The following is a 27,483-nucleotide window of genomic DNA, read 5'->3' on the forward strand; positions in this document are numbered from 1 at the left end:
AATCCACGAGCATTAGGCACTGTAACTTTAATTTCGAGCCCCACGTAAGTTTTGGTTATCCCGCGTGTAAGTGCCAGACTACAAATCCAAGGGTTTGAAATTGCGTCGGGGTTAGCCTTCGCAGTACACCGCAGCAAACTTTTCAGTTTTAGCAGCGTCTTTTGTATCCGGAAAATACCACAGTGAAGTATGCTGGGGTTCCACAGTGAACTGTAGATGGCCAACACAACTTGTGTAGTATAGCACTAAGTTTATGGAACCAACTTGGAGGTTGATAACAGCTTTACCACTTATTTTGTCAGACGAGATGAGACGATGTACACCTTCCTTTATTGCATGTGTAAACTAGTTCAAAAAGCGAATATTCCCAACAGGAATTGCCGTGTCTGCGAAATTTCAAAGTGCGAAGTCATACCGTTCCTTCGATATACTTGTCAGCCAGTATCTCAACTCTTTTCTGGTACGTAGAAAATGATATCTTTCGTTAAGGCCCGTGATCTGCCGAATAACCTGGCAGGACTGTGATTATAAAACCACGGGCTAGGCTCACTACACATACAGCGTCCTCTCACAGCCACTATCGACAAACTGCAAACGAAGATTCTATCGTAAAACGACTCTCTTTTTTGTAGTAAAGAGTGTTACATTACAGCTAACTGGAGCGGCGTAAACACCAATTTCTCGTACAGGCAGTTGTGTTAGTTCGAAGCTATGATCGTTTCTCCTCTCCTCATTATGTTTATTCCTTTTAAGGTGTATTCATCGTGCTGCAGATCGGTTGTCCATTGGTGCATGTCATCGACTGGCTTAGTGAGCTACCGGACATTCACCGAAGCAACTCTGTAAGGCACCGTTTGCAACGAAGGGAATGGAAACTAAACTAAAGTGAACTAGCATTCGCAGGTAATTCCACAATCTTCTCAAGCTTGTAACTGTGAACAAGCGTTTATACTGGAGGGAATAGAAAAGAAAACTGTGAACGAGCGTAAAGTGTTAGCTCTACGATTGCTGCGTTATACTTTTCTGGCGCCAATAATTGCTACACTGGTTTCACTCGGTACAAACTTTTTATTGGCTCGATGAAAAACTTTCATCTTCAGAAAGTCTTAGTTTACATGCAGAACGCGCTGTTTTTGACAATGCATGCAAAATCGCGTAGTGGTCAGTGTACTGCCTTGTAAGCAGGAGACGCAGCTTCGAATGCCAGTCTGGCACAAATTTTCAACTTGTCCCATTTATATAAATCAATGCCCACTGGCAAATAATGTCTAATTTCTACGTGCCTTGATTCATAGTGACTTCGCAATCAAAATGGTGCCTGTTCTTTCGGACATGTCCGGAAGAACACACGCACACACACAAATATGATGATGATGAGGTCCCATACTCCGAGGAGCGTAGGGGACGACGCGGGAGACCCGCACCGCCGACTAGGCAATGTCCTAGCGGAGGTGGTTTGTCATTGCCTTCCTCTGACCGTAATGGAGATGAATGAGGATGATGAAGACGACACACAAACACAGTCTCGAGGCATTCCCTGACCCCGCCGGGATTCGAACCCGGGACCCCGCGCGCGGGAAGCGAGAACGCTACCGCAAGACTACGAGCTGCGAACCACACACACACACACACATATATATATATATATATATATATATATATATATATATATATATATATACTGTCTGAAAGATTAGCAGTTGTTGATGGTTATTTAGCATTAAAATAATTTTACATCTTTCAAAATAACAGTAAAATATTTTATACTTAATGTTTTGAAGGTTCCTTATTCTAGGTTTAAATTGTTCCTTAAAAAACTTTATGTCTTAGTTTTAACGTGATATTCATAATAGTTTCAACGTTTATGCAATAATTTCTACGTTTACACAACAATTTCATTAAAAAATTAGCTTATCCCATTCTGCCCTGTGCGTGGGCAGAACAGGAAATATGCATGCATGTCTTTGAAAAATGTAAAGAGATACAAAAAATACAATTTTAACTAAGTTGCAAGTAATATTTGTTAGATTATGTTACAAGGTGATTTTTTGGCTTCAAGAAATGTTTTCTTCTTTACAAGAACTGCTAAGACCCTCGTAAACGATCAACTGTGTTTGACAAAGTCTCTCTTATTTAGCCACGGATTTGCCAAGAAAGCCCGTACACGTTCCAACAATGTTTGTAAGTTTAACCTCACTTTGAAACAGACGCAATTCGTGTTCGTCTGTAGTCTGAGCGTGGTGAGTACACTGTCTGTCAACAGTGACGTAGAGAAGAAATTGAGGTCTCCGTATAGGTAATCTGCCAATTTCTCTTCGAAGCGGAACTGATTTTATAGAAGAGAAAGGACCAATCATCAGTGAGGACGGATATGACTGGGATATCAACAACAACCGTTGATTCCCCTGACACACTCCTTAGACCCGATTGTGACATTACTAACAAAAATGTGGTTGTTACTGATAATGAAGATCTCTTGATTTTATATATTAATGTATTATAAGTATTTCAGTATACAATAAGCATATGCTTTGATGTCATTTACATACGATAATTAAATTGCTTTTGCATAATCCTTCAACCAGTGGTTTTACAAACTCCTGAAAGTATTAGACATACGACTACCTTTTAAATATGGGTTAAACATCCAAGGTTTTGAAAAAACTCTCCTATTGCCAGAAATTGATGGGTAAGACCAAGTCTTTGTTCAAGAGAATGTTTCTTTTATCAAATTTGTGTCTTAATTTGAAACTAATGGCTCTTTCATATACGTTAAACGTTCAAAACAAGACGGTGAAACCCTAGCGAAGTCAGCGAAAGTAACGCCGTCTTCCACATTAAGCTCTCGCGGCATATTCTTCCCGTCACGTATTCTATAGTGTGTTTTCGTCCAACACGATATCTTCGCTTTCGTCTTTGTCTGCTTATATTATCGAGTATTATTAATGCAGCACCACATGTCATTAATTCATCCCATTCTCTTGACATAGCGTTGCACATGAAGCGAATACGTGAAACATAAAATATTTCCCGCCAGTTTCAGTCGATGCGAACACACACACAGAAGTGTTTGTCGCTAGTATGGACGTGGACGATAGAAGCGAATATAGTTACAAACATGTTATGAACATGATCAGTAACAATGCTAAGAACAGTTAACGTATTCACAAACTCAGAGAAAACGGGACTTGACGAACTGAGTTGTATCGGCCACAGCCGAGCATATTGGGAATCAAATGCTGCGTCGCTATAATGACCTGTCCACATTCACCGACACCGGACAATGTGAATTCATATTCAGACTACTATCAGTAAATGTATCATTTCTGACCTCCCCAATAGAACTCAGTGAGATTCTTGACAAACTTTCTGTATGAGGGGGACGAATTTACACATGTAAACGGCGACATGCAGCAGGACGAAATGCTGGTCTGCACAATAACATGACAACGGTAGTGGGTTGGGTTGGTTCGCACCCAGTCTGCATATTTGCCAGATGCCCGTGTCCTCAATGGAATCATCCATTCCGTCGTGCATCGTTCCAGATTTACCGATACCCACTCCTGTGACCTCATAGGGCCAACTGCCCTATGGCAGGAAGTTCAAAAATAGCCAAGTTGTACTACAGCGTTTTCCTCTACTCATATGACGTCACTGTGGAAATAAGCAGTTGTTCTAAATGCAAAAGGGTATGACGTCACTGTGGAAGTAAGCAGTTGTCCTAACTGTAAAAGGGTGGAAAATTTAAAAAAATACAAGATGGAGCATTGTCCTGTTGGTGCGAAATTCAAAAAGTCCAACGTTGTGATCTAAGATGGCAGTTCTGGGAATACGAGCACTGCCCTACGATGTCAGAATCCACGATGGCAATTCAAGATGGAAGACCTGGAGAAACGGGGAAGCCTGCATAGTTGTCAAATTTCCCAAGCCCTATGACATCAGAATCCAACACGGTGAATATGAGGGATATGGGCAGAGTCTGCGTAGTTGGCAGGTCGCTTGTGCTAATTATATAATCCGGTCCTAAGTTTAAAATGGTAGGAAATTTAAAAGTCGTTGTTTTTCCTCACTCCTGTGACGTTAAAATTAACTTGTCCGAAGTCCAGTTCCCAGAAGGAAATTTTCACTCTGCAGTGGTGTGTGCGCTGATATGAAACTTCCTGGCAGATTAAAACTGTTTGCCAGTCAGAGACTGGGACTAGGGACCTTTGTTGTTTGTTTTTTTTTTTTTTTAAATTCCAGTTATCTTAAGTTGAAACAATTCCCATCACCTATAAGACATCACAGTTTAAACAGTTTCCCATTCCCAATCATCTGATGTAACAGGTCGACACATTAAGTTTGAAGCCAAATTCTCCTATGTTTAAAACGTTGGGATAATTAAAAATAGATCCACATGAAACTTCCTGGCAGATTAAAACTGTGTGCCCGGCCGAGACTCGAACTCGGGACCTTTGCCTTTCGCGGGCAAGTGCTCTACCATCTGAGCTACCGAAGCACGACTCACGACCGGTACTCACAACTTTACTTCTGCCAGTACCTCGTCTCCTACCTTCCAAACTCTCGCAGGAGAGCTTCTGTAAAGTTTGGAAGGTAGGAGACGAGGTACTGGCAGAAGTAAAGTTGTGAGTACCGGTTGTGAGTCGTGCTTCGGTAGCTCAGATGGTAGAGCACTTGCCCGCGAAAGGCAAAGGTCCCGCGTTCGAGTCTCGGTCGTGCACACAGTTTTAATCTGCCAGGAAGTTTCATATCAGCGCACATTCCGCTGCAGAGTGAAAATCTCATTCTGGATAGATCCACATGTTGTAAATTTAAAGTGGTGCGCTGGTCATAGATTCGCTTGTCCTGAGTTTAAAACGGGGAGAAATTCTCAAAAAGTCTTTTACCCTAAGTTTAAAAAGATGGGAAACCTACCTTTTGTCAGAACTATAAGGAACTTATTCTAAATTCAAAACTGTATAACTCACTAGCGCAACCTCTACGGTTGTCAAATGCACTATTGTGTAGTAGCATAGGAATGGTTTTCACTTGCGTGTTAAGCACAACAGCGACTTTCTAGATGGAGTCCTATTTTGTTTACTCTATGACGCAACGCAACACGAGATATGTCGTGGCATAAACAAAAACTAGCGCTGTACAATGGCATTTTGCGGTAAGAGGCGAGAAACTATGTTTCCTTTCATCTGTACCAACACAACCACGGAGGGCTGTTTTCGTGTTCATAATTTGTTTTATTTCGAAATGTTAAAATATAAAACTGCAGCAAATGAAGCAGACGAAACGGAATACAGACGACTAAAAAGTGTGACTAACCGAAAGTGGAAATGGCTAAGTAGGAATCTGTAGAGGACAAATGCAATGCTGCAGAAACGTATTACTATGGGAAACATATATACCGCCTACTGTAAGACGAAAGAGACCTTTGGAGAAAAGAGAAGCACGTGGATGAATGTCCAGAGCTCAGAAGACAAGCCAGTTCCAGGCAAAGAAGGAAAAGCTGAAAGGCGGAAAGAATGCGTAGAGGAATTCTACAAGAGAAATGAACTTGAAGATAATGTTATAGAAAGGGAAGAGCAAGTAGACGAAGATGAGATGGGAGATACAATATCGCAGAAGAATTTGACAAAGAACTGAAAGATATAAGTCGAAACAAGGCCTCTGGAGTAGACGACATTCCTCAGAATTATCGAGATTCTTGGTAGAGCCGGACAGGGCAAAATTATTCCATCGGGTGTGCAAGATACTTGTGACAGGTGAAATATCCTCAGTGTTCAGAAGAATGTAATCGTTCAAATTCCAGATAAAGCAGGTGTTGACGAATATGAATATTACCGAACTGGTTACAAAATACCACCCCGAGTTATTTACAGAAAAATGAGTAAACTGGTAGAAGCCGACCTCGGAGAAGAAGAGTTTGCGTGCTGGAGAAATGTAGTAACACGCGAGGAAATACTGGCTCTACGGCTTATGTTACAAGATAGGTTGAAGAGAGAGAAACCTATGTTTGTAAGATTTGTAGATTTTGAAAAAGCTTTAGACAATGTAGATTGAAACACACTTTTTGAATTTTGAAGGTGTTGTTGTTGTTGTCTTCAGTCCTGAGACTGGTTTGATGCAGCTCTCCATGCTACTCTATCCTGTGCAAGTTTCTTCATCTCCCAGTACCTACTGCAACCTACATCCTTCTGAATCTGCTTAGTTTATTCATCACTTCGTCTCCCTCTACGATTTTTACCCTCCACGCTGCCCTCCAATACTAAATTGGTGATCCCTTGATGCCTCAGAACATGTCCTACCAACCGGTCCCTTCTTCTTGTCAAGTTTTGCCACAAACTTCTCTTCTCCCCAATTCTATTCAATACCTCCTCATTACTTATGTGATCTACCCATCTAATCTTCAGCATTCTTCTGTAGCACCACATTTCGAAAGCTTCTATTCTCTTCTTGTCCAAACTATTTATCGTCCATGTTTCACTTCCATACATGGCTACACTCCATACAAATACTTTCAGAAACGACTTCCTGACACTTAAATCTATACTCGACGTTAATAAATTTCTCTTCTTCAGAAACGCTTTCCTTGCCATTGCCAGTCTACATTTTATATCTTCTCTACTTCGACCATCATCAGTTATTTTGCTCCCGAAATAGCAAAACTCGTTTACTACTTTAAGTGTCTCATTTTCTAATCTAATTCCCGCAGCATCACCCGACTTAATTTGACTACATTCCATTATCCTCGTTTTGCTTTTGTTGATGTTCATCTTATATCCTCCTTTCAAGACGCTGTCCATTCTGTTCAACTGCTCTTCCAAGTCCTTTGCTGTCTCCGACAGAATTACAATGTCATCGGTGAACCTCAACGTTTTTATTTCTTCTCCATGGACTTTAATACCTACTCCGAATTTTTCTTTTGTTTCCTTTACTGCTTGCTCAATATACGGATTGAATAACATCGGGGGAGGCTACAACCCTGTCTCACTCCCTTCCCAATCACTGCTTCCCTATCATACCCATCGTCTCTGGTTTCTGTACAAATTGTAAATAGCCTTTCGCTCCCTGTATTTTACCCCTGCCACCTTTAGAATTTGAAAGAGATTATTCCAGTCAACATTGTCAAAAGTTGAGGGTATTTCGCCTGTCTCATACATCTTGCTCACCAGATGGTAGAGTTTAGACAGGACTGGCTCTCCCAACGCCGTCAGTAGTTCCAATGGAATGTTGTCTACTCCCAGGGCCTTGTTTCGACTCAGGTCTTTCAGTGCTCTGTCAAACTCTTCAGGCAGAATCATATCTCCCATTTCATCTCCATCCACATCCTCCTCCATTTCCATAATATTGTCCTCAAGTACATCGCCCTTGTATAGACCCTCTATATACTCCTTCCACCTTTCTGCTTTCCCTTCTTTGCTTAGAACTGGGTTTCCATCTGAGCTGTTGATATTCATACAAGTGACTCTCTTTTCTCCAAAGGTCTCTTTAATTTTCCTGTAGGCAGTATCTATCTTACCCCTAGTGAGATAAGCCTCTACATCCTTACATTTGTCCTCTAGCCATCCCTGCTTAGCCATTTTGCACTTCCTGTCGACCTCATTTTTGAGACGTTTGTATTCCCTTTTTCCTGCTTCATTTACTGCGTTTTTATATTTTCTCCTTTCATCAATTAAATTCAATATTTCTCCTGTTACGCAAGGATTTCTACTAGCCCTCGTCTTTTTACCTACTTGATCCTCTGCTGCCTTCACTACTTCATCGCTCAGAGCTACCCATTCTTCTTCTACTGTATTTCTTGCGTACTCTCGAATTCCAGTCACCCATGACTATTAAATTTTCGTCTCCCTTCACTACCTGAATAATTTCTTTTAAAGGTAGTGGCGATAAAATAAGGGAACGAAAGGTTATTTTCAGCTTGTGCAGAGACCAAAGTGCAGGTAAAAGAGCTGAAGGAGATGAAAGGGAAGCAGTGGTTGAAAAAGGAGCGAGACAGGACTGTAACCTATCCGCTATGTTATTGAGTCTATATATTGAGCAAGCAGCAAAGGAAACCAAGGAGAAAAATGGAAGGGGAATTAAAGGTCATGGAGAAGAAATAAAATTTGAGGTTTGCCTGTGACATTGTAATTCTGTCGGAAAGTGCAAAGGAGTTTGGGAGAGCAGTTGAAAGGAACAGATCTGTCTTGAAAAAAGATATAAGATGAACATGAACAGAAGTAAAAGAAGGGTAATGGAATATAGTAGAATGTGTAAGTAGGCTGTTTAGGTTTTTTATTGGTAACGCCACCTCTGTATGAAAATCACTGGCTGTGCTGTGTGCAGTCTGTGGCTGCTTTGCATTGTTGTAATACTCGCCATTGTAGTGTTAGGCAGCTGGCTGTGAACAGCGCATAGCGTTGCGCAGTTGGAGGTGAGCCGCCAGCAGTGGTGGATGTGGGGAGAGAGATGGCGGAGTTTTGAAATTTGTCATGAACTGCTATATTTATATATGATATCAAGGTAAATACATTGTTTGTTCTCTATTAATATCTTTCATTTGCTAACTATCCCTATCAGTAGTTAGTGCCTTCAGTAGTTTGAATCTTTTATTTAGCTGGCAGTAGTGGCGCTTGCTGTATTGCAGTAGTGGGAGTAACGAAGATTTTTGTGAGGTAAGTGATTTAGTGATTTGTGAAAGGTATAGTTTAATGTTAGTCAGGGCCATTCTTTTGTAGGGATTTTTGAAAGTCAGATTGCGTTGCGCTAAAAAAATATTGTGTGTCAGTTTAAGCCCAGTCGTGTATAATTGTTCAAAGGGGACGTTTCATATGTCGACCCTTAGCCTAGGATACCTCACTGGAATCTTCTGATTTTTTCTTGTAGTTTGTGTAATTAGTTGTAGCTTTTGTTTATTGCTAGCGCGTAATTGTAGAGAGAATCTCCTTTGTAGTTGCAGTCTTTCATTGTTGTACAGTAAAACAGTTGTGGCATGCATGTAGATTTGCACCAAGTATTTCGCAGCTGCAATTAACTAGATATTATTTTCAGTGTTATGTTAATGTGTTCTCTTATTTTTGCTCTTCAAATTGTGTTTTTCTGTGTTGTCGTGTGAAATACTGTGACAATGATGGCGTGTGAAAAACGTAACACTAGGCTCCAAAGTAAACTGAGAAATGACAGTGAAAACGAAAGCAGTGTGTTAGCGCCACCGAGTAATGAATTAACTGATGTTCAAATTAGTAATTTGGTAATTGTGCATAGGGAAATGGAGCTTGCGGCAAACAATGGCGTGGACAGGGAAACAAATAGTGAGCAGGGAAGCATTATCGATCGATCGGTCGGCAACAGCTCGCCTCAGGAATCGGGAATGACAGGACACAATCTTGCAAATACTGCAGATTCAGGTTTTGGGTCCTCACCGTTTTCTCAAATAAGTCAAGACACATTTTCTGCTTGTCAAAATGTCAATGTTGCCGGTGCAAATTCACTGCCGAAAAGCACTGAGGAACATGTTTCAGACACCAGTGTATTGTTATTACAGTTAATGCAACAAATGGGACAAAAGCTACAAAAGTTAGACACAACACTTGAACAAAATCAGAAACAAATGGGACAAAATCTTCAAAAGTTAGACACAATGGAACAAAATCTTCAAAAGTTAGACACCACACTTGAAAAAACACGTGAAGATTTAACTACTGAGTTACATAACATTGAATCGAAATGTCAAAAGGTCTGCAATGACGTAAAAACACAAATTTGTGAGCATTTTCAATCTATTTTTTCGCGGCATGAAAATGCATTACAGAATCACGAAGCAGCCATAAAAGAACTGCAAACCATTGTTCATGAAAATCATGAGACCTTGTCGGCTAAAATTGACTCAGTTGCATCTACCGATTCGGTTACGCAACTTGCAAAAACTCAAGAAAACTTAAAGGACACAGTAGATTCGATTTCAACACAAATGGACACTCTGACACTTGGTTCAGAAAAACACACTGAGGAAATGTGTTCACTATCGGAGAAAGTAGCCGAACTTTCGGATCAGTTCACTAACTTATCTACGAAGGTAGATGATAATCTGAACGACACAAAACCGGTAGTCTTTAATGAGACAGAAGAGTGCGAACAAATTAGGAAACTGAAACAAAATCTGAATCAAATTAATACGCAACACCAAAGAGAAATCCGGGAAGTACAAGATCAGCTGACACAGGTAATACAAGAATTACGTATTTCACAGGACACTCGCGCCCCAACACGGGAAGAGGGACTTAGAAATACGGAACAACCACAAAATAATAACACAGGACATTTCGGAAATTATGAAAGAAATTGGCAAGGTGCACCGAATTTTGAGATGGAACCGCCGACACGACGTAACAATGACAGATATGCTACTCGCCGACACGATGATTTTGACTATAAGCTGTTTATTACTAAACGTAAATTCAAAACATTTAAGAATTCTGCCAACGACATTCATCCACAAGCGTGGCTCCATCAATTCTCTCATTGTTTTCCTCCCAACTGGTCATTGGAGCACAGGTTAGAATTTATGTGTGGCTACTTGGAGAATGAACCAGCTGTAAGAATGCGATCGGTCATTCACGATTGTCACAGTGAAGGAGAATTTTATCATGCCTTCCTCTCAGCGTATTGGTCTCAAGCTACACAAGACCGAGTAAAACATAGCATCATAATGATGAAACGTTTCGAACAATCTGAATTTTCCAGTATTATGAAATATTTTGAAGACATGTTGCATAAGAATCAGTATCTTTCAAACCCATACAGCCCCTCAGAACTCATCCGAATTTGCTTAATCAAATTACCTGAACATTTACGGCATATTATTTTAGCAGGACGTTGCAAAGACGACATTGAAGCTTTTCAGGGACTCCTACAAGAATTAGAAATTGACACAGACAGTCGCCGGATGCGAAAACAGGAAAACAATCACTACAGGTCACATACGTCACAATTCCGTGACGACAGAAACAATAACTGGACACGACAAGGCTATTCTTACAATGCAAATCGTGACCAAAACAGACACCACCCATATGACAACCACTGGCAGAGTAGTAATAATTACAAGGAAAGATCACCTCTCCGCGGTAATGACTATTACAGAGACAATCAGAGAAACAGACAATATGGGAACCAAAATAATTATTATTACAGGAGACAGAATAACTTTAGACGCAACGGTCCAGCGCGCAGTTACGATTCAGGGAGAAATTCTCCACCACTTAACCGACAAGAAAGAAACTACAGGAACTACCAACATGACGACAGACGATGTGATCGTAACGACAGACCTGAATTGCATCAGAACTGGCGGGATTTAAACAGGGCAGGGCCCTCTCGTCACGGTGAATTTGTAGAAGTTAGGTCTCCAAACCCCAATAACGATGCGCGCCAACAAAGAGACAGACAATGACCCGCACAGCAGGCAGCCGCGTGCGCCAGCTGGCTCAGGGAAAAATAACATAGACGCTAACCTTGAGAAAAATTCCAGTATTCTTTACCGACGTATACCACTTGATAATTGCGTTAAAGGTGAAACTCTGCGTACTAGGAAGAGCAAAGGTTTACACCACATTTCACACGTAAAACCGTTTATTGAGAGATAATGTGCTTTTTTAACTTGAGATTTTAATGCAACATTTTGGTTCACTTGAAAATACATTCTGGATTTAAAGTACTTTCTGTGAGATACCAGAGGACACAGTGGTTAGTTTATGTGACAACTACACGATGTTATCACGACGCTACTAATGAGTGACAATTTACAATGTTGCTTTTGCAGTGTATCTGTTTTATATCTGCACAATTTTTCTGAATTCTTCTGGAAAGTAAAACATGTTTTAGTAGTAACTTTTGTGGTATAGCTACAATGAGACAGCCTTTTTCGTGGCACAACAATACGTTACAGTACAGTACTTTCTTCATCACAACAATAAGCGTAATAACTACGATATCTAGACACAAAGCATTTCACTTTTGTTTATCATGAGGTAAGTACATTGACTTCTGCAGAACTTAGCTTTCGGAGGACGATAAATACGAGACTTCCACAGACATTATCTTACAACATGACGCACAGAGTAGCGCTACAGTACACGTATTTGAGTGATTAATTTCGCACTTAAAACATTTTTTTAAGATATTTGAAGTGCAATGATACAAGGGTTTTCCGTGATACATTTCATTCCATTGCTGTAATCTGTAACACCCGAGGGTATAATTACATTATTCCTCAGGGGGGTACACGCCTACTTTGTGTACCATGTGTTTGGCAAGCACAAGGAGCCCTAGCTATTATGGTATTTGCTTATACAACTTTACACATCGGTACCATATTTCTCTAACACATAAATTACACAGCTATCTGATTATTTAACAAAAAAAACAAACATTTTTTTTACTACATTAGTGACAGATGTTTACGTAATTACACAGTTAAATAACTTCACACTTATGAAATTGCATTTTGTCAGTACTTTGTGAACTGTTCATATTTTTTCAGAGCCATTGTGGTACTATGAGAGCTTTGAATGATGTATTTGGTATGGGATCATGATTTTAAAGTGCGTTTGAGGCAGATGACACTTTTGACATGAGCAGAGAATTTTTTTAGGTTTTGAAATTATTGGAGGAAGCTACGACGATTTTGAGATTTGACTGAGGTGTTATGATGCTATTTTTACGACGACGATGTGTATTATGCTGTTGCGGTATGTTTATGATCAATAAGATGATGCTATATAAGGAATGTGATTACGTGTTTATATGTATATGAATAATGAATAGAAGGTAGGGACTCTGACTGGTGAAAAAGGATGTTGTAAATCGAGAATCGTACTTTAAGAGTTATGAAATGTGTGTAAATGCGTGAATGTATCACAATGCCGGCGAGAATTTTTTGGACACTGTTATATTCATACGATTTTGTTTCTACAGATTTGTAACGCAAATTCTTGACCTATGAAATTTTTATATGAGACTGTCGCTGTAGCGAAAACTGCTGTCGTAAATATTTCGTTAAGAAAGGTAAGTGACCGTGAAGTAACTCGTTGTGAGCGGCCAGGTGTGTCAGACGCCTGGAGAAAAAGCCATTATTGCGGGCCCTTTTCAGCGACACAGGTAGAAAAAAAAGGGAGGCCATTATCCTCGCTATTGACGTTTCTTTGTAGAGAGCATCGCAAAAACGACACGGTCGAACTTGAAAACATATGTTGACACTGTGGAGCTCTTAATTTATGATATTTACAGAAATGCCTAATGAAATGACGAGAAATATTTTTACATCTGCACACCTGATTATGACAAGCGTCTTTCTACGAGAGTTGAGAGAATTTCTACTAACTTATGAAATGTCACATGACTATTGAATGATATTTTTATGCTTTGCTTTTCATAGTTGCTTATTTCATTTGATATCTAGTTTCCAGCTGTGTTGTAGCATTGCTTTTATAAAATAAAATGCATTTGCTAATGTGAACACTTTCTGTCAACAGATCTATTAACTAATAATTTTGTAATCCACATTCCTAAAAAAAAAAAGGAACACTTGGAAAGGAAAGAACAATAAGAAGGGACTAGTAACAGTAACTGCACACATAATTTTCTTTTCAAGTACATGGTAATATTTTTCTTACAATAAGTTGTTGTGGTGCATCACTTTAATTACTTAGACATTAAGATGTGATTATACATTTCCCTTCTCTGAATTGTTATCTTTAGTGTAATATTTTTTTCTGCTTGAGCTTTGTCATGTTTAGATATAAGCTGCTGTTTGCCAGGCATAGTGTTACTGAATTTGACTTTGTGTTACTCTGCTAAGCCAGTTTACTACTGATTTAATTTTCTTGTTTGCTGCTCATTGCCTTATATTAGTCGTAATATTGCAATTGTTTGCCAATGTCCATTTTTTGTCATTGCTGTTTGCGTTAATTGTTTTGTGCTGCTGCATTGCCTCGCCCCTTAGTTTAGCATCTGAGCTCAGTAGATTTAAGTTAGCTTAAGAGGGGGTAGACTATATAAGAAACTAACTATGATGAATTGGAAGCAATGCATTGACAAGGTATATGAAAACGTTTTGGGCCAAAATGAGTATTGTACAATGAGCCATAATTATTTTGAAAGAAATATGGTTGGAATACAAAAAGGAGGTATAGATAGGACTTTTTGGGAATAATGATGAATGAAGGGAGATCTCCAAGAACAAAAAAGGTTTTGTTCGCAAAATACTGCAGTACCAAATGTTATATTGAAAACAAACCCTGTCCTTTCCCCCTGTGTTATTATGCTATGTGTTTGTGTATCCTTGTGTATTTGTGTACTTCCTGTCTTTAGTTGTTTATCTGATAAGACCTATGTTGTAGAATTTTTCTAATACTATGTTATTTACTTTGTAAAGATGTTTAGACATTATTTATTCTGGTTTGTTGCTCACATGTGAAGGTGATGTTTCAAAAGTTCTTCTGATCTTTATGTGTTTACTTATGTCATAATTCCTGTAACACTGATGTATATGTTTATTTCTATTCTTTTGTAAAGCCCCTATTACCGCAAATGTTATTTGTATTGTTATGTTCTTTACTGATGTATTTGGTATCTTTGTTATTGTATTCTTATGTTGTAAATTTAATATTGTAATTGACACCAGTTCTTCAAATTAAGTTACATTTCACTACACACGTTTCTATTGGTCATAGTATATGGACAATATGTGAGAAGTAGGGACTGTTAGTGTTTGCACGTGTGTTAATAATTCAGCAAGGGACTGGTTAACAGCATTGCTGGTTCTCAGGACAATTCAAAAAACTTTGTGAGTGCACAAGTGGTGGTTTATGGACTTGCTATATTGTCCGCAAGACTCTTCGATGGTGATTGTGCACCTGCACAGTCACAACGGATGGCTGCTGGCCATCTCTACAAGGACTACAGTGGGTCTGCATCTTTGATGATCCATCAATACCATTATTTCTACAAGGACTGCAGTGGGTCTGCACCTCTGGTGGCCCACCAATACCGTAATCTCTACCAGGACTACAGTGGGTCTGCTCTGTGATGACCTACCAAACGATATTCTTCAAAACTTCGATTGACTCCGCTGTGGGTTTGCTCTGTTGTGGCCCATGACCTGTCTGCATGTCGAGAATCAGCACTGTCTTTCCGTTGGAAGGACAACGATACTTCTTCAAGACTGCATGGAAATCCACTACTTCCGTGTGCATTTTCTTTTACTGCTCAGACTTTGAGAAAAACACTGCAATGTGATGAATGATCAGGACTGTCTTTATGGACTGTGAGAAAATTTTAGCTTTTGACCAACATTGTATCAATAAGTGTGTGCATTTGATTTCTTTGTTATTGTAATTACGATTATGAAAAATTTTAACGAATATGTATTGGCCAGTGCCCAAAAAAATTTGTAAAATTTTTTGTGGGGAGCATGGGCGCTATGTAAGTAGGCTGTTTAGGTTTTTTATTGGTAACGCCACCTCTGTATGAAAATCACTGGCTGTGCTGTGTGCAGTCTGTGGCTGCTTTGCATTGTTGTAATACTCGCCATTGTAGTGTTAGGCAGCTGGCTGTGAACAGCGCATAGCGTTGCGCAGTTGGAGGTGAGCCGCCAGCAGTGGTGGATGTGGGGAGAGAGATGGCGGAGTTTTGAAATTTGTCATGAACTGCTATATTTATATATGATATCAAGGTAAATACATTGTTTGTTCTCTATTAATATCTTTCATTTGCTAACTATCCCTATCAGTAGTTAGTGCCTTCAGTAGTTTGAATCTTTTATTTAGCTGGCAGTAGTGGCGCTTGCTGTATTGCAGTAGTGGGAGTAACGAAGATTTTTGTGAGGTAAGTGATTTAGTGATTTGTGAAAGGTATAGTTTAATGTTAGTCAGGGCCATTCTTTTGTAGGGATTTTTGAAAGTCAGATTGCGTTGCGCTAAAAAAATATTGTGTGTCAGTTTAAGCCCAGTCGTGTATAATTGTTCAAAGGGGACGTTTCAAATGGTATTAGGTGATGTTAGAGTTACATTACGAAATGAGACAATAACAGCAGTCAATATGTTTTGCTATTTGGGCAGCAAAATAACTGACGATTGTCGAAGTAGAGAGGATATAGAATGCAGTCGCCGAAGTGGCGTCAAATCACACCCGGCGAACGGTCTACCCAACGGGAGGCCCTAGTCACACGACATTTACATTTATTGGAGATCGCCGCGTCAATCATTACTTCGGAGCAAGCGAAATGATAAAGCAGCGTCACCTGTTGTTACAGAGGGGGTATGGGACGTAATGGTCAATATTCAGGCTTATGACATGAATGATCACTTGAACATAAAAACTTCATATGGACATTTGTCCTATTCCAACTTGCTTTCGAGGTACAACATATTTGATGAAAATTGTTATTTATTTTCTGTATTATTGAATACATTGTCAGGTTCACACACGTACACTTTTGCAGCAGTAAGTAAACCTTGCAACCCGGATTTTACGAAGTATCAATTGAAAAATACTTATTTATAACACATTCATCTCTAAGCATTATCATACACGTCACTACCTTGTACCATTCAACAATTTGTTGCCGTTTCTGCAAAGGGTGTTGAACTACAGGATCAGAAGATAAATGGGTACTCGGAAGAATAACGCAATGAGGACTCTGGTAAACACTCTACGATCAGGAACTCGATGTGTGGGAAAGCGCCGACGGTGTTCTTCGACAGCAGGAGCTGCAGCGCAATACTGAGTTTATCGTAAGAATAAACCTGATGTCAACATTACACTACGCGTTCTTCTGTGTTTACTGGAATCTCATTAGATTTAGTTCCACATTGAACGAAAGCCAAGATGTCTCTAGTACGGCCAAATATGATAATAAGGATACGTTTTATGCTGTGCGTTACGAGCATATCGGCTCAGAGATGATATGGGACAACAGCTTTATCGGCGCCTGTAACTTTTGTAATTAAGAATCAAAAAGAGATCAAATGGTTCAAATGGCTCTGAGCACTATGGGACTCAACTGCTGTGGTCATAAGTCCCCTAGAACTTAGAACTACTTAAACCTAGCTAACCTAAGGACAGCACACAACACCAAGCCATCACGAGGCAGAGAAAATCCCTGACCCCGCCGGGAATCGAACCCGGGAACCCGGGCGTGGGAAGCGAGAACGCTACCGCACGACCACGAGATGCGGGCATCAAAAAGAGACGAACAGAGAAACAATAGCTACAGCTTCGAAAGTCATTTAAGTTTTAAATAGAATGATGTAACGGCAAAACTCCGGTAATACGCTCCTCAGGGGACCAGACTGAAAACATAACACGCTCTCCTTCTTTGATAACATAGTATTGTAATTAAAAACAAGAGTCATGAAAATTGCTAACAACGTAAACACAGGGTAATTTTTCTGCGTGAGGTATGTGTGACGTGTAACCTATGGCAGGGATTTCAACGTATAGTTAAATATTGAGGCAACGGATGGCTTACAGTCAGTCGTCTGGTAATCTCAGAACCCCATCTATATCCGATTCCGAGGAATACATGTCAGTACTGGAACTGTACTCTGCCAAGCTGATAACGAGGCGACCAGCAACAGAATCCGCGGAGCCAGCCAAGTGCCACATTCTCCCCTCCTCTTTTATGACGTGCTATTCTGCATCCTGCCAGCGACGTGTGACAAAGCTTTACACATTAGGTCCAATACATCTGGTAGCTTAATGTCTTCTTATTTCTCGCGACAAATCCAGAAAGTTGGCTGTAGAACAATGCTATTGGGTTCAGGTTTCAATGGTACGGTGTGCTCCATACCGTGAAAATTATCGTTTTCCATGTTTCTACGACGCTTATTCGCTCTGGCTCATGTGAGAGCACATCTGTGGTATGAAGCAACGGACATAGTCCAAGTTAAAGATGTTTGATTTTTCATCTTTGTGCCAAAAATTTAATTTGCAATATTTTGTTAATTTAAATGTTCTTTATTAAATATCTTTTATAAAATATCGATAACTACTTTTAATACTAATGATGATTAGATATGTGTTGATTAGCATATATTTGATGAATTTTGTATTTAAATGGTGTCATTACTAGAACTGAACGAAAAACAACGCTGTGAGTTTTGACTTAGAAAACTACATACAAACATTCGCCAACGGTACCGATTAAGTTACAAATCTCGTTTACTGAAAACGCCTTGACTTTAGCAAATATAGCTTCCTGAAAATCTTCCAAGACAAGTTTTTCTTTGTAATCTTGTGAAAAATTTAAGAACAACTTGTTTCTCGCCATTTTTAACGGGGTTCCACGCAAGTGTTTCACTACGGTGCAGAAAGCAGCGTCTGCCATTTTCATTTTACGTATAAACAGCGCGACAGTCAGACCACAACTAGAGTTTACAGAAACTGTGACCTTACATGATTTTTGAATAAAAACTACAAAGCTTAAAGATGAATAAGAAAAACGTTGATGGCTGTTAATACATTAGAACATCTTAAAGTTTCACTTACGGTAATAAGATATCTAACATACAGGGTATTCGGAAATTCGCGTTATAAACTTCTAGGACTTGTAGAGGAGAGTGAGTACAGAATATTTTGAATAGGAACCCATGTCCGGTAACGTACCGTTTCCGTGCTACAGCCGTCTGAAAACATGTTTGCTCGGCAGTATTGCAACAGGGTTGGGGGGGAGGGGTGGCTTACATCGGATTGGCTGATGTCGTTTAACGTCTATTCTACCTCTCTGACTGGTTCGAGTCTCAGTCAGTGCCTGCGAGTGTTAGACAAGGTGATTCTGTATGGCGAAGCTCTTGGTAATGGAAGAGCTGCTTGTCGACTTTATCAAGATCGTTAAGCACAGCGTCCGACCCCATCGCAAACCCGTTTCACCACTATTACGCAACGGTTTCGAGAAAGGGATACTTTCACCGTCAGCAGGCGTGATTGTGGTGCAATAACGAGACGCCACACACAAAATTGGAAGAGACCGTCTGCACCATGTTGAAGGGAACTCGTCAAGTACACGAGACATTCCGCGAGAAATTGATTTTGTTTGCAGCACCGTCTGGCATGTTGTGCATGGCCAACAACAACATCCATACCATCTCCAACACTCCATACCACCTCAAACACTCACAGACACTTGAATGTGGCTCGAACCAGGTAAGAGATGTAGAACAGACGTCAAAATGACATCAGCCAATCTGACGTAACTACCCCTGACTACCCGGTTGCAAACCTACCTAGCAAACATGTTTTCAAAAAGCTGTGGCACGCAAACGGTACGTTTCCGGACATGGGTTCTTGTTAACAATCATATGCACTCACTTCCCTCTACAAGTCCTAGAAGTCTGTAACGGGATGGATTTTCCGAACACCCTAGGTGAGTAGGTCCTACTTCCAAGAACGTTAACTACACCAGTGAACGTGTGCTATGTCTGCTGATCAATCAGCATCTGCTTTATTCTTATGATGAACGAAGTATACCAACGTAGAAGCCGCAAACATACAGCATTACAGTAGGCATGTGAAATTTTTAACTAGCGTGTGTACAACCACAGTTAACGGTTGCGTCTTCTGATACACTCAAATCCATGGCACCACTTTATTAAAAAAAAACACCATGGTCAGTGCGCGTTCAACGAACTACTTTAATGGCAGACACGCATGTCGAGCAAAGAGTCTTGGAAACAATGAGGTAGGTCGGGCTAGGATAAAACGTCAACGAGGTCGGGTAGTTAAGACTCATACGTGCCCGCCACTAGACCAATACCAAATTTGCATGAAGTGTAGTCTGTCTCGGAAACAGTTGGTAGTAGGACATACGTCCGTATGAAGTTTTTTGTTTCAGATTATCGTTCCTGTGTTTTCTCCGAATATGACAATTTCTGCTGGGACACTCTGTATAAACGTGATGGTTCCTACACAGCGGGACGGTGCAGAAAAGCGGAGCCGCAGTTAGCTGTTGTGTCGGCAGGGACTCACCTGGCGACGGCTTGTGGCCGAAGACGCCGCAGAAGAGGGCCGGCAGGCGCGCGGAGCCGCCCACGTCGGACGCCAGACCCACCACTGACGCCGCGGACCCCAGCAGCGCCGCCTGCGGACCAGCGAGGAAACATGGTGAGTCAGGAGCTGGCTAAGCGGCCTGCACACCCCAGCAACGTCGCAGCAAGTTTGCTGTTTAATGCCACTAGATCACCAGCTTTATCCCAGGGCAGGTTAGAGAACATTTTCCCACACGAGCGACATACACTAAGGTGACACAAATCATGGGACAGTCATCTGCATGTCTACAGATGGTAGCAGTATCGCGTACACATAGTATAAAAGGACAGTGCATTGACAAAGCCCTCATTTGTACTCTGGTGATACATGTAGAAAGGTTTCCAAGGTGATTATGGACGCACGACGGGTATTAACAGACCTTGAGCCGGCCGGGGTGACCGAGCGGTTCTAGGCGCTACAGTCTGGAACCGCGCGACCGCTACGGTCGCAGGTTCGAATCCTTCCTCGGGCATGGATGTGTGTGACGTCCTTAGGTTGGTTAGGTTTAAGTAGTTCTAAGTTCTAGGGAACTGATGACCTCAGACGTTGAGTCCCATAGTGCTCAGAGCCATTTGAACCATTTTTGAACAGACCTTGAACGCTGACTGGTAGATGGACCTACACGCATTGATCATGCCCTTTCGGAAATCTCTGGGGAATTCAATATTCCGAGATCCACAGTGTCAAGAGTGTGCCAAGAATGCCAAACTTCAGGCATTACCTCTCAACACAGACAACGCAGTGGCCGACGGCCTTCGCTTAACGACCGAGATCAGCAGTGCTAATAGACAAGCAACACAAGAGCAGAAATCGATGTAGAATGCACGAAGAAAGTATCCGTTAGGGCAGTGCGCGAAATTTGGCGTTAATGGACTATGGCAGCAGACGATCGAGGCGAGTGCCTTTGCTAACAACACAACGCCTGCAGCGCCTCTCCTGGGCTCGTGACCATACAGGTTGGACGCTAGACGACTGGAAATCCGTGGCCTGACCACATGAGTCCCGATTTCAGTTGGTAAGAGCTGATGGTAGCGTTTGACTGTGGCGCGAACCTCTCGAAGCCTTGGCCCGAGTTGTCAACAAGGCACTGTGCAAGCTGGTAGTGGCTCCATAATGGTGTAGGCTTTGTTTACGTGGAACGGACTGGGCCCTTTGGTCCAACTGAACCGATCATTGACTGGAAAAGATTATGCTCGGCTACTTGGGGACTGTTTGCAACTATTCTTGGACTTCATGTTGCGAAACAATGCTGTCACTTTTTCGGGCCACAACTGTTCGCAATTGGTCTGAAGAAGATTCCGGTTAATTTGAGCGAACGGCTTGGCCACTCAGATCCCCCGACATGGATCCCGTCGAATATTTATGGGACTTAATCGAGACGTCAGTTCGTTCAAAACAACCTGCACCGGCTACACTTACGAAGTTATCACTGCTACAGAGCCAATATTGCTCAGTATTTGCGCAGGGAACTTCCAGTTGTAGAGTCTGTGCTACGTCGAGTTGCTGCACTATGCCGGCTGAAAGGAGGTCCGACTCGATGTTAGGAGGTATCACATGACTTTGGTCACCTCAGAGTATTAATTAACTCCTACTCACCTCCCTTCCTCAGACATAAGTTGCCTTTTTAAAATAAATACAAGCCGGCCGCGGTGGTCTAGCGGTTCTGGCGCTGCAGTCCGGAACCGCGGGACTGCTACGGTCGCAGGTTCGAATCCTGCCTCGGGCATGGGTGTGTGTGATGTCCTTAGGTTAGTTAGGTTTAAGTAGCTCTAAGTTCTAGGGGACTTATGACCTAAGATGTTGAGTCCCATAGTGCTCAGAGCCATTTTTTTTAAAAATAAATACTGCATAGTCATGCGAGGGTTGCTCCAGAAGTATCCGACCTGAACGTGTAGACATCAGTTGTTGTTTCTAACAAATGGCTATAGTATAAAGTACCAACATTTTATAACATTTAAGTGTGAATTTTGAATTAGGTATCGCATTTGTTTGGTAGCCATCAATATTGAATGCTCTCAATGAATTCGTCGACATGGATAAAACTGGTCAACGTTTTGTGATATATTACTTTCATTTAACCTTAGAGCAGTACATGGGGGACATGTTACATTGCTGCTAAACCATCGTAAATTTATGACGGTTTAGTAATCTAGGGTTAGAGGTCTCAGTCCAACAAATATTAAAGCTGAGCTAAATCCTACTCCAAGGAAGTCTATGCCTTCGTTTACAACACTAAAACATAGGATAGCAGAACAGCTGTATATACATGTGCTTAACACAATGCCACTACGTAAACTTCAAATCAATAGTATCTATGAAACTACGTGGCAGATTAAAAGTGTGTGGCGGACCGACACTCGAACTCGGGACCTTTGCCTTACGCGGGCAAGCGCTGTGAGGACGGGGCGTGAGTCGTGCTTGGGTAGCTCAGTTGTTAGAGCACTTTCCCGCGAAAGGCGAAGGTCCCGAGTTCGAGTCTCGGTCCGGCACACAGTTTTAATCTGCCAGGAAGTTTCATATCAGCGCACACTCCGCTGCAGAGTGAAAATCTCATTATGAATAGCATCTATAACTGTTTTTTAAGGAACGGTATGCAACAAGAAACATTAAGTGGAACACTACACTTAATGGACACTGTTGAATTTTTTTCTGACGTTGACGACAGTGAATTTCAATCTTCTTTATTGAAATAGGATCTAGTGGCAAATCTGAAACTCAGTGTTCCAGGTTGTTGCATCTAGAATCAGTTTTTGCGGCTTTAGATGGACTTCCTCTTTGCATAGCAACACGGCAATTTTAGTTTAGTGATGATTCTACGACGAAATGTCATGTGGCCCAATTTACTACCATCGTCCCTGTGCTGCTGCCATGCGTTGTGTTAGGCTACGTCGACAAAATCCACAGTAATGCGGAAGCAACGTTTCGTACCCCTGATTGATACTGTATAGAGTCAAATATATGGTCAGCCCTATCAGTTCTATCCATAAATTGACTTTATTGGTAAATGACTCTTGGTTCTTTAATTTCTATCAGTGTTTTCGGCTGACGTGAAACCGCATTATTGGATGAGTTGGATTGATAATATCAAAGTTTGTTTGCCACTGTCACCATGCGCTTGTCATTCCATGAAGCCACACGTAACAACTGCAGATAAGAACTCAATTAGCTGACAACGGCTCCACTATATAACCAGGACCTTTAAAAAAATGTGAATAACATAAGAGAAGCGGACAAGAAATGCTGAGGGTGTGTAGTCTACTTGTAAACAGAAAAGCGAGCAACGTTCGTGGCGAGGGTGGTTGCCTTTCCCTGAAGAACAACAGCCGCCGTACAGCATGACTAACAATCAGTTACCCTCTAGTAGTTTAGAACGGTGAGCAGAGATTTTCGTAGATTCTGTCGATATGCGTTAATATTATTAGTGACTCAAATCTCCATTCCACATTCTGTTAAAATGCGTTGTGGAAATAAACGCCCATCGGGTATGTCTGCGCACTACATCGTCAGTGGTATACGACGACTATCGAAGAGTAAGTTCCGATCGGTCGTGAAATGGAAACCTCTGTGAAAATCAAAAATGTTTTATTTGCAAGAGTTAACTAAACCTTCCAGCCATTTCTCTACATAGACACCTCTCTGACTTAGTCATTTGTCGTAGCGTTGTACCAACTTTCCCATACCCTCGCTTTAGAAGACAGCCGCCTTTGGTTTCCGCCAATTCTCTGCGCTGATCTGCAGCTCGTCGTCTTTGCCAAAACGTTGTCTTTACACCCAGCAGTTCGAGTGATAGGAGATGAAACTCAACAGGAGCCCATTACGGGCTGTATTGTGGGTTATCAAACACTTCCCATCGAAAACGCTGCAGCAGCATCTTTATTACCCCTGCAACGTTCGGCCGAGAACTGTCACGCAGCAGGAGCCGTATGACAGTTACGTATATAGGCTGAATGACATCAGGCGATTTCTCTCACCAGGAACTCGTACTTGGCGGGAGACATTATTTTCTAGGCATCTTTACGTACTCACCGTGAGCTCATAACTGAGAAAAGCGACGTGAAACTGAAAAGAGCGACGTGACACGTTCTACGGGCATACTAGAGACACCGCCCAACACATTTGTGCAAAGCTTCGTCGGATCTTCACAGTTGTTTCCATTTCGTGACCGATCGGAACTAACTTTCCGAATTATCCACATATAAGGTCTGCTGTGGAGGGCCGGTATAACTTCATCAAAAACCTTGTTGTTCCTTCTTGTGACGTAGTGAGGTAGGCCGAGTGAGGAATAGCCTACTCGCCGTTCAATTTGCAGACCTATGAAAGAGGGAAGTGCATGCCCACTTTGGTGACCTACCTTCACTCGCGCTTCTACCCTACACAGAATTCCCCCCCCCCCCCCCCTCCTTCATTAGAACGCAACAGAACGTTTAATACGGCTCTACGCTCTTAGATATGGTACACACATTTAATATCTGTTTATAACCCAGTTCACATAAACATTAACTGTATCCCGCTAAAAAACAATTTTTAATAATCTGCAATTTTGTCATCCTCTGCGACGCGGAAACCATTAGTCCTAGAAAAAGATAATAGGAAACTTTTGTAGGAAATTTTAAATAGTTTAATTCTTTGCTGTGGAACTCTTTCGCTTGAACCTGTGGTTTCCGAGTTATTCACGAAAAATGTAAAATTGGCCTTTCAACTCCCCCCACCCGTCACCAATGCTCACACCTCATCTGTCAGGATTTTTAACTCGTTCATAGTACACCATCCCACCACTGTACAAAAATTTGCGACGACCCGAATTTTTTCCTACAGTTGGCCGGTTTTGGTCTACATTGACAGCGCTATTTCTGCTTCCAGGTACAGTATTTTGAGGCAGGCGCGGACCGTGGTTTCCATTCGAAGAACGCTACGGATTTTATCGATCGGAACTAACCTAGACCTCTGACTACGCTACAGATCAGTCTTTCACCATGCAATATCACATTTCAGCAATAGTTTACATATTGTATCGCCTTTTCGTTTCATAAACAACTAGTAAATAACACCAAAATTTAACTCTAAGTTAGACCGAGCGAGGTGGCGTAGTGGTTAGACACTGGACTCGCATTCGGGAGGACGACGGTTCAATCCCACGTCCGGCCATCCTGATTTAGGTTTTCCGTGATTTTCCTAAATCGCTCCAGGCAAATGCCGGGATGGTTCCTTTGAAAGGGCACGGCCGACTTCCTTCCCTGTCCTTCCCTAATCCGCTGAGACCGATGACCTCGCTGTCTGGTCTCCTTCCCCCAAACAACCCAACCTCCCTAACTCTAAGTTAAGATCTATAGATAGCATATTTATCTGCAGACGTTACATTTTCCATTTTACCACAACAAATCGTGCTAAAAGAAACGTTTTGGAGAGATCTTTAATGCTGTGTATGTTAACATCTCTTCAAGCTTTCGTGTTTTCAGCTCTAAACTTGAGACATTTAATGTTTATTGTGCGTTCAATACGCGCCGTTCGTGAAATAGCGCATCGACGAAGTGACGTTGCTGCTGTGATTGTGTGTGCAGTAAGGAGCGATCTTGCGCTGTGATTGTGATTTTTTCATAAATAAATACTGAATTGCGATCGAATCCGGGAGAGACGTCGAAAGCAATCTTACAGTTCGTAGGTATATTCTCTGACACGTCCACACTATGGAACAAAGTCACTCCTAAGAGAGAAAAAGAGAGAGAGCTCTTCTATTTACATAACATCAAATACTACAGAGCATACATCTATTAAATTAATAAGAAAGTCGCACAATCTTTCAGAAAACGCAAAGCTAAATAAAAAAAAATTGGAGAACGGAGGATGTGAAACATCTCTGCGTCACATTGTAAGTCCGCATCTCCATCCACTAGACTACAGTACACTGCTGCACTGATGGGTCTTATATTGCGTGACCCCTTAAAGGTATTAATCGCCGGTATTTTATTAACATACGTTTAATTATAATAAATAGTACCAAGAACGATGAATTTTTCAGACATTTTCAATGTGTCATTGCCTCGAAACGGCACACTTTCATGATACGCAAGTTATAATTCGAAAACAACGAAATACAAAATTCTTTCCCACCAGCTTGACGTTTGCCGCCATTTCCTTTCAACAAATCGTACCAATAACGACGCGTTTTCAGAAGCTCCTTAATGTGATAGTGCTTTGAAGTGGCATATATTCGTAGGATGTCAGTTATATAACTCCTTAACAAAGGGGATCAAATAATTAGTAAGAAATCCAATATGGCGTCTCCCAAGTTTTGCTTGTGATGTAGACGTGACCTGTTGCTAGGCTGAAGCGCGTGAGCCTTCGGAAGGCCCTTGAAAGCTGTCCTCTATAGAACAAGGCGCAGCCTTAAAAACCTCTTCGAAAAACATCACTTGATATTAAATATTAACAGTTACAAGAAGATGAGTGTCATTCTCTAAATTCGTGTCAGAAATACTTGAGATGTTTCCTTGATCATTTAAATTCTGTTATCCAGAACAGAAAACTGTATTTCAATATATATTGTGGGCAGCTTAGCCTCAGAGCCTTTAACTACGAGCTGCGCCTCAAAATTTGAGGTTAATTACAGAGTCACACTAAATGGAGATTCAAGCTATAATTTTTCTTTTACGAGCTTCAAATCTTCATCTGGCCATCGAGATTAAAATTTCCCGTGGTTTTCACATGTATGTGAAAGCAAGAACAGAATGGAAAACCCGGTTCCCTACTGGCTGCAACTGAGCCGACTTATGGACTGCAGTTCCTTAGAGCATCTTAACACTCACCGAAAGCCTCATACACGGAATTTTCCTCTCATTTATTAAGTAGCTGGTAGTATTACATTCACGTGGCCTTCAAAAGCGGAGAGTAGTGTCGAGCACATAACGTTGTTGTTGCAGCCTCCAGTCCGAAGACTGGTTTGATGTACACTCATTTGCACCTACTTACTGTAAGCAAGCCTTCTGCATCTACTTGTACCCATATACTCCACAAGCCACCGTATGGTGCGTGGCGGAGGGTACCCTGTACCTCTACTAGTCAATTCATTTCCTATTCCACTCGCAAATAAAGCGAGGGAAATACAACTGTCTATATGCCTCCGTGTGGGCCCTAATTTCTCGTAGCTTATCTTCGTGATCCTTAGGCGAGATGTATCTTGGTGGCAGTAGAATCGCTCGGCAGCCAGCTTCAAGTGCCGGTTCTCTAAAGTTTCTCAATAGTGTTCCTCGGAAACAACGTGGCCTTCCCTCCAGTGATTCCCATTTGAGTTCCCGGAGCATCTCCGTAACACTTGCGTGTTGTTCGAGCCTGCTGGTAACAAATACAGCAGTCCCCCTAGTAACAAATATAACAGTCCGCATCCGAATTGTTTCTATGTCTTCCTACAAGCCTTGCTCTCCCTCTACAGTT

At 41.4% G+C, this 27,483-nt stretch overlaps 1 protein-coding gene across 1 annotated transcript in view; it reads right to left on the reverse strand.

Moving 5' to 3' along the window:
- LOC126196724 (fatty-acid amide hydrolase 2-A-like) overlaps positions 1-27,483 on the reverse strand; it is a 298,235-nt gene that overhangs the window by 106,892 nt on the left and 163,860 nt on the right. The window contains exon 5 of the mRNA XM_049934590.1: positions 19,996-20,107. Within this exon, the coding sequence (XP_049790547.1) occupies positions 19,996-20,107 (112 nt within the window). The remainder of the gene's footprint in view (positions 1-19,995; positions 20,108-27,483) is intronic.

Source organism: Schistocerca nitens, chromosome 1, assembly GCF_023898315.1.
Source record: "Schistocerca nitens isolate TAMUIC-IGC-003100 chromosome 1, iqSchNite1.1, whole genome shotgun sequence".
Classification (NCBI taxonomy): Eukaryota; Metazoa; Arthropoda; class Insecta; order Orthoptera; family Acrididae; genus Schistocerca; species Schistocerca nitens.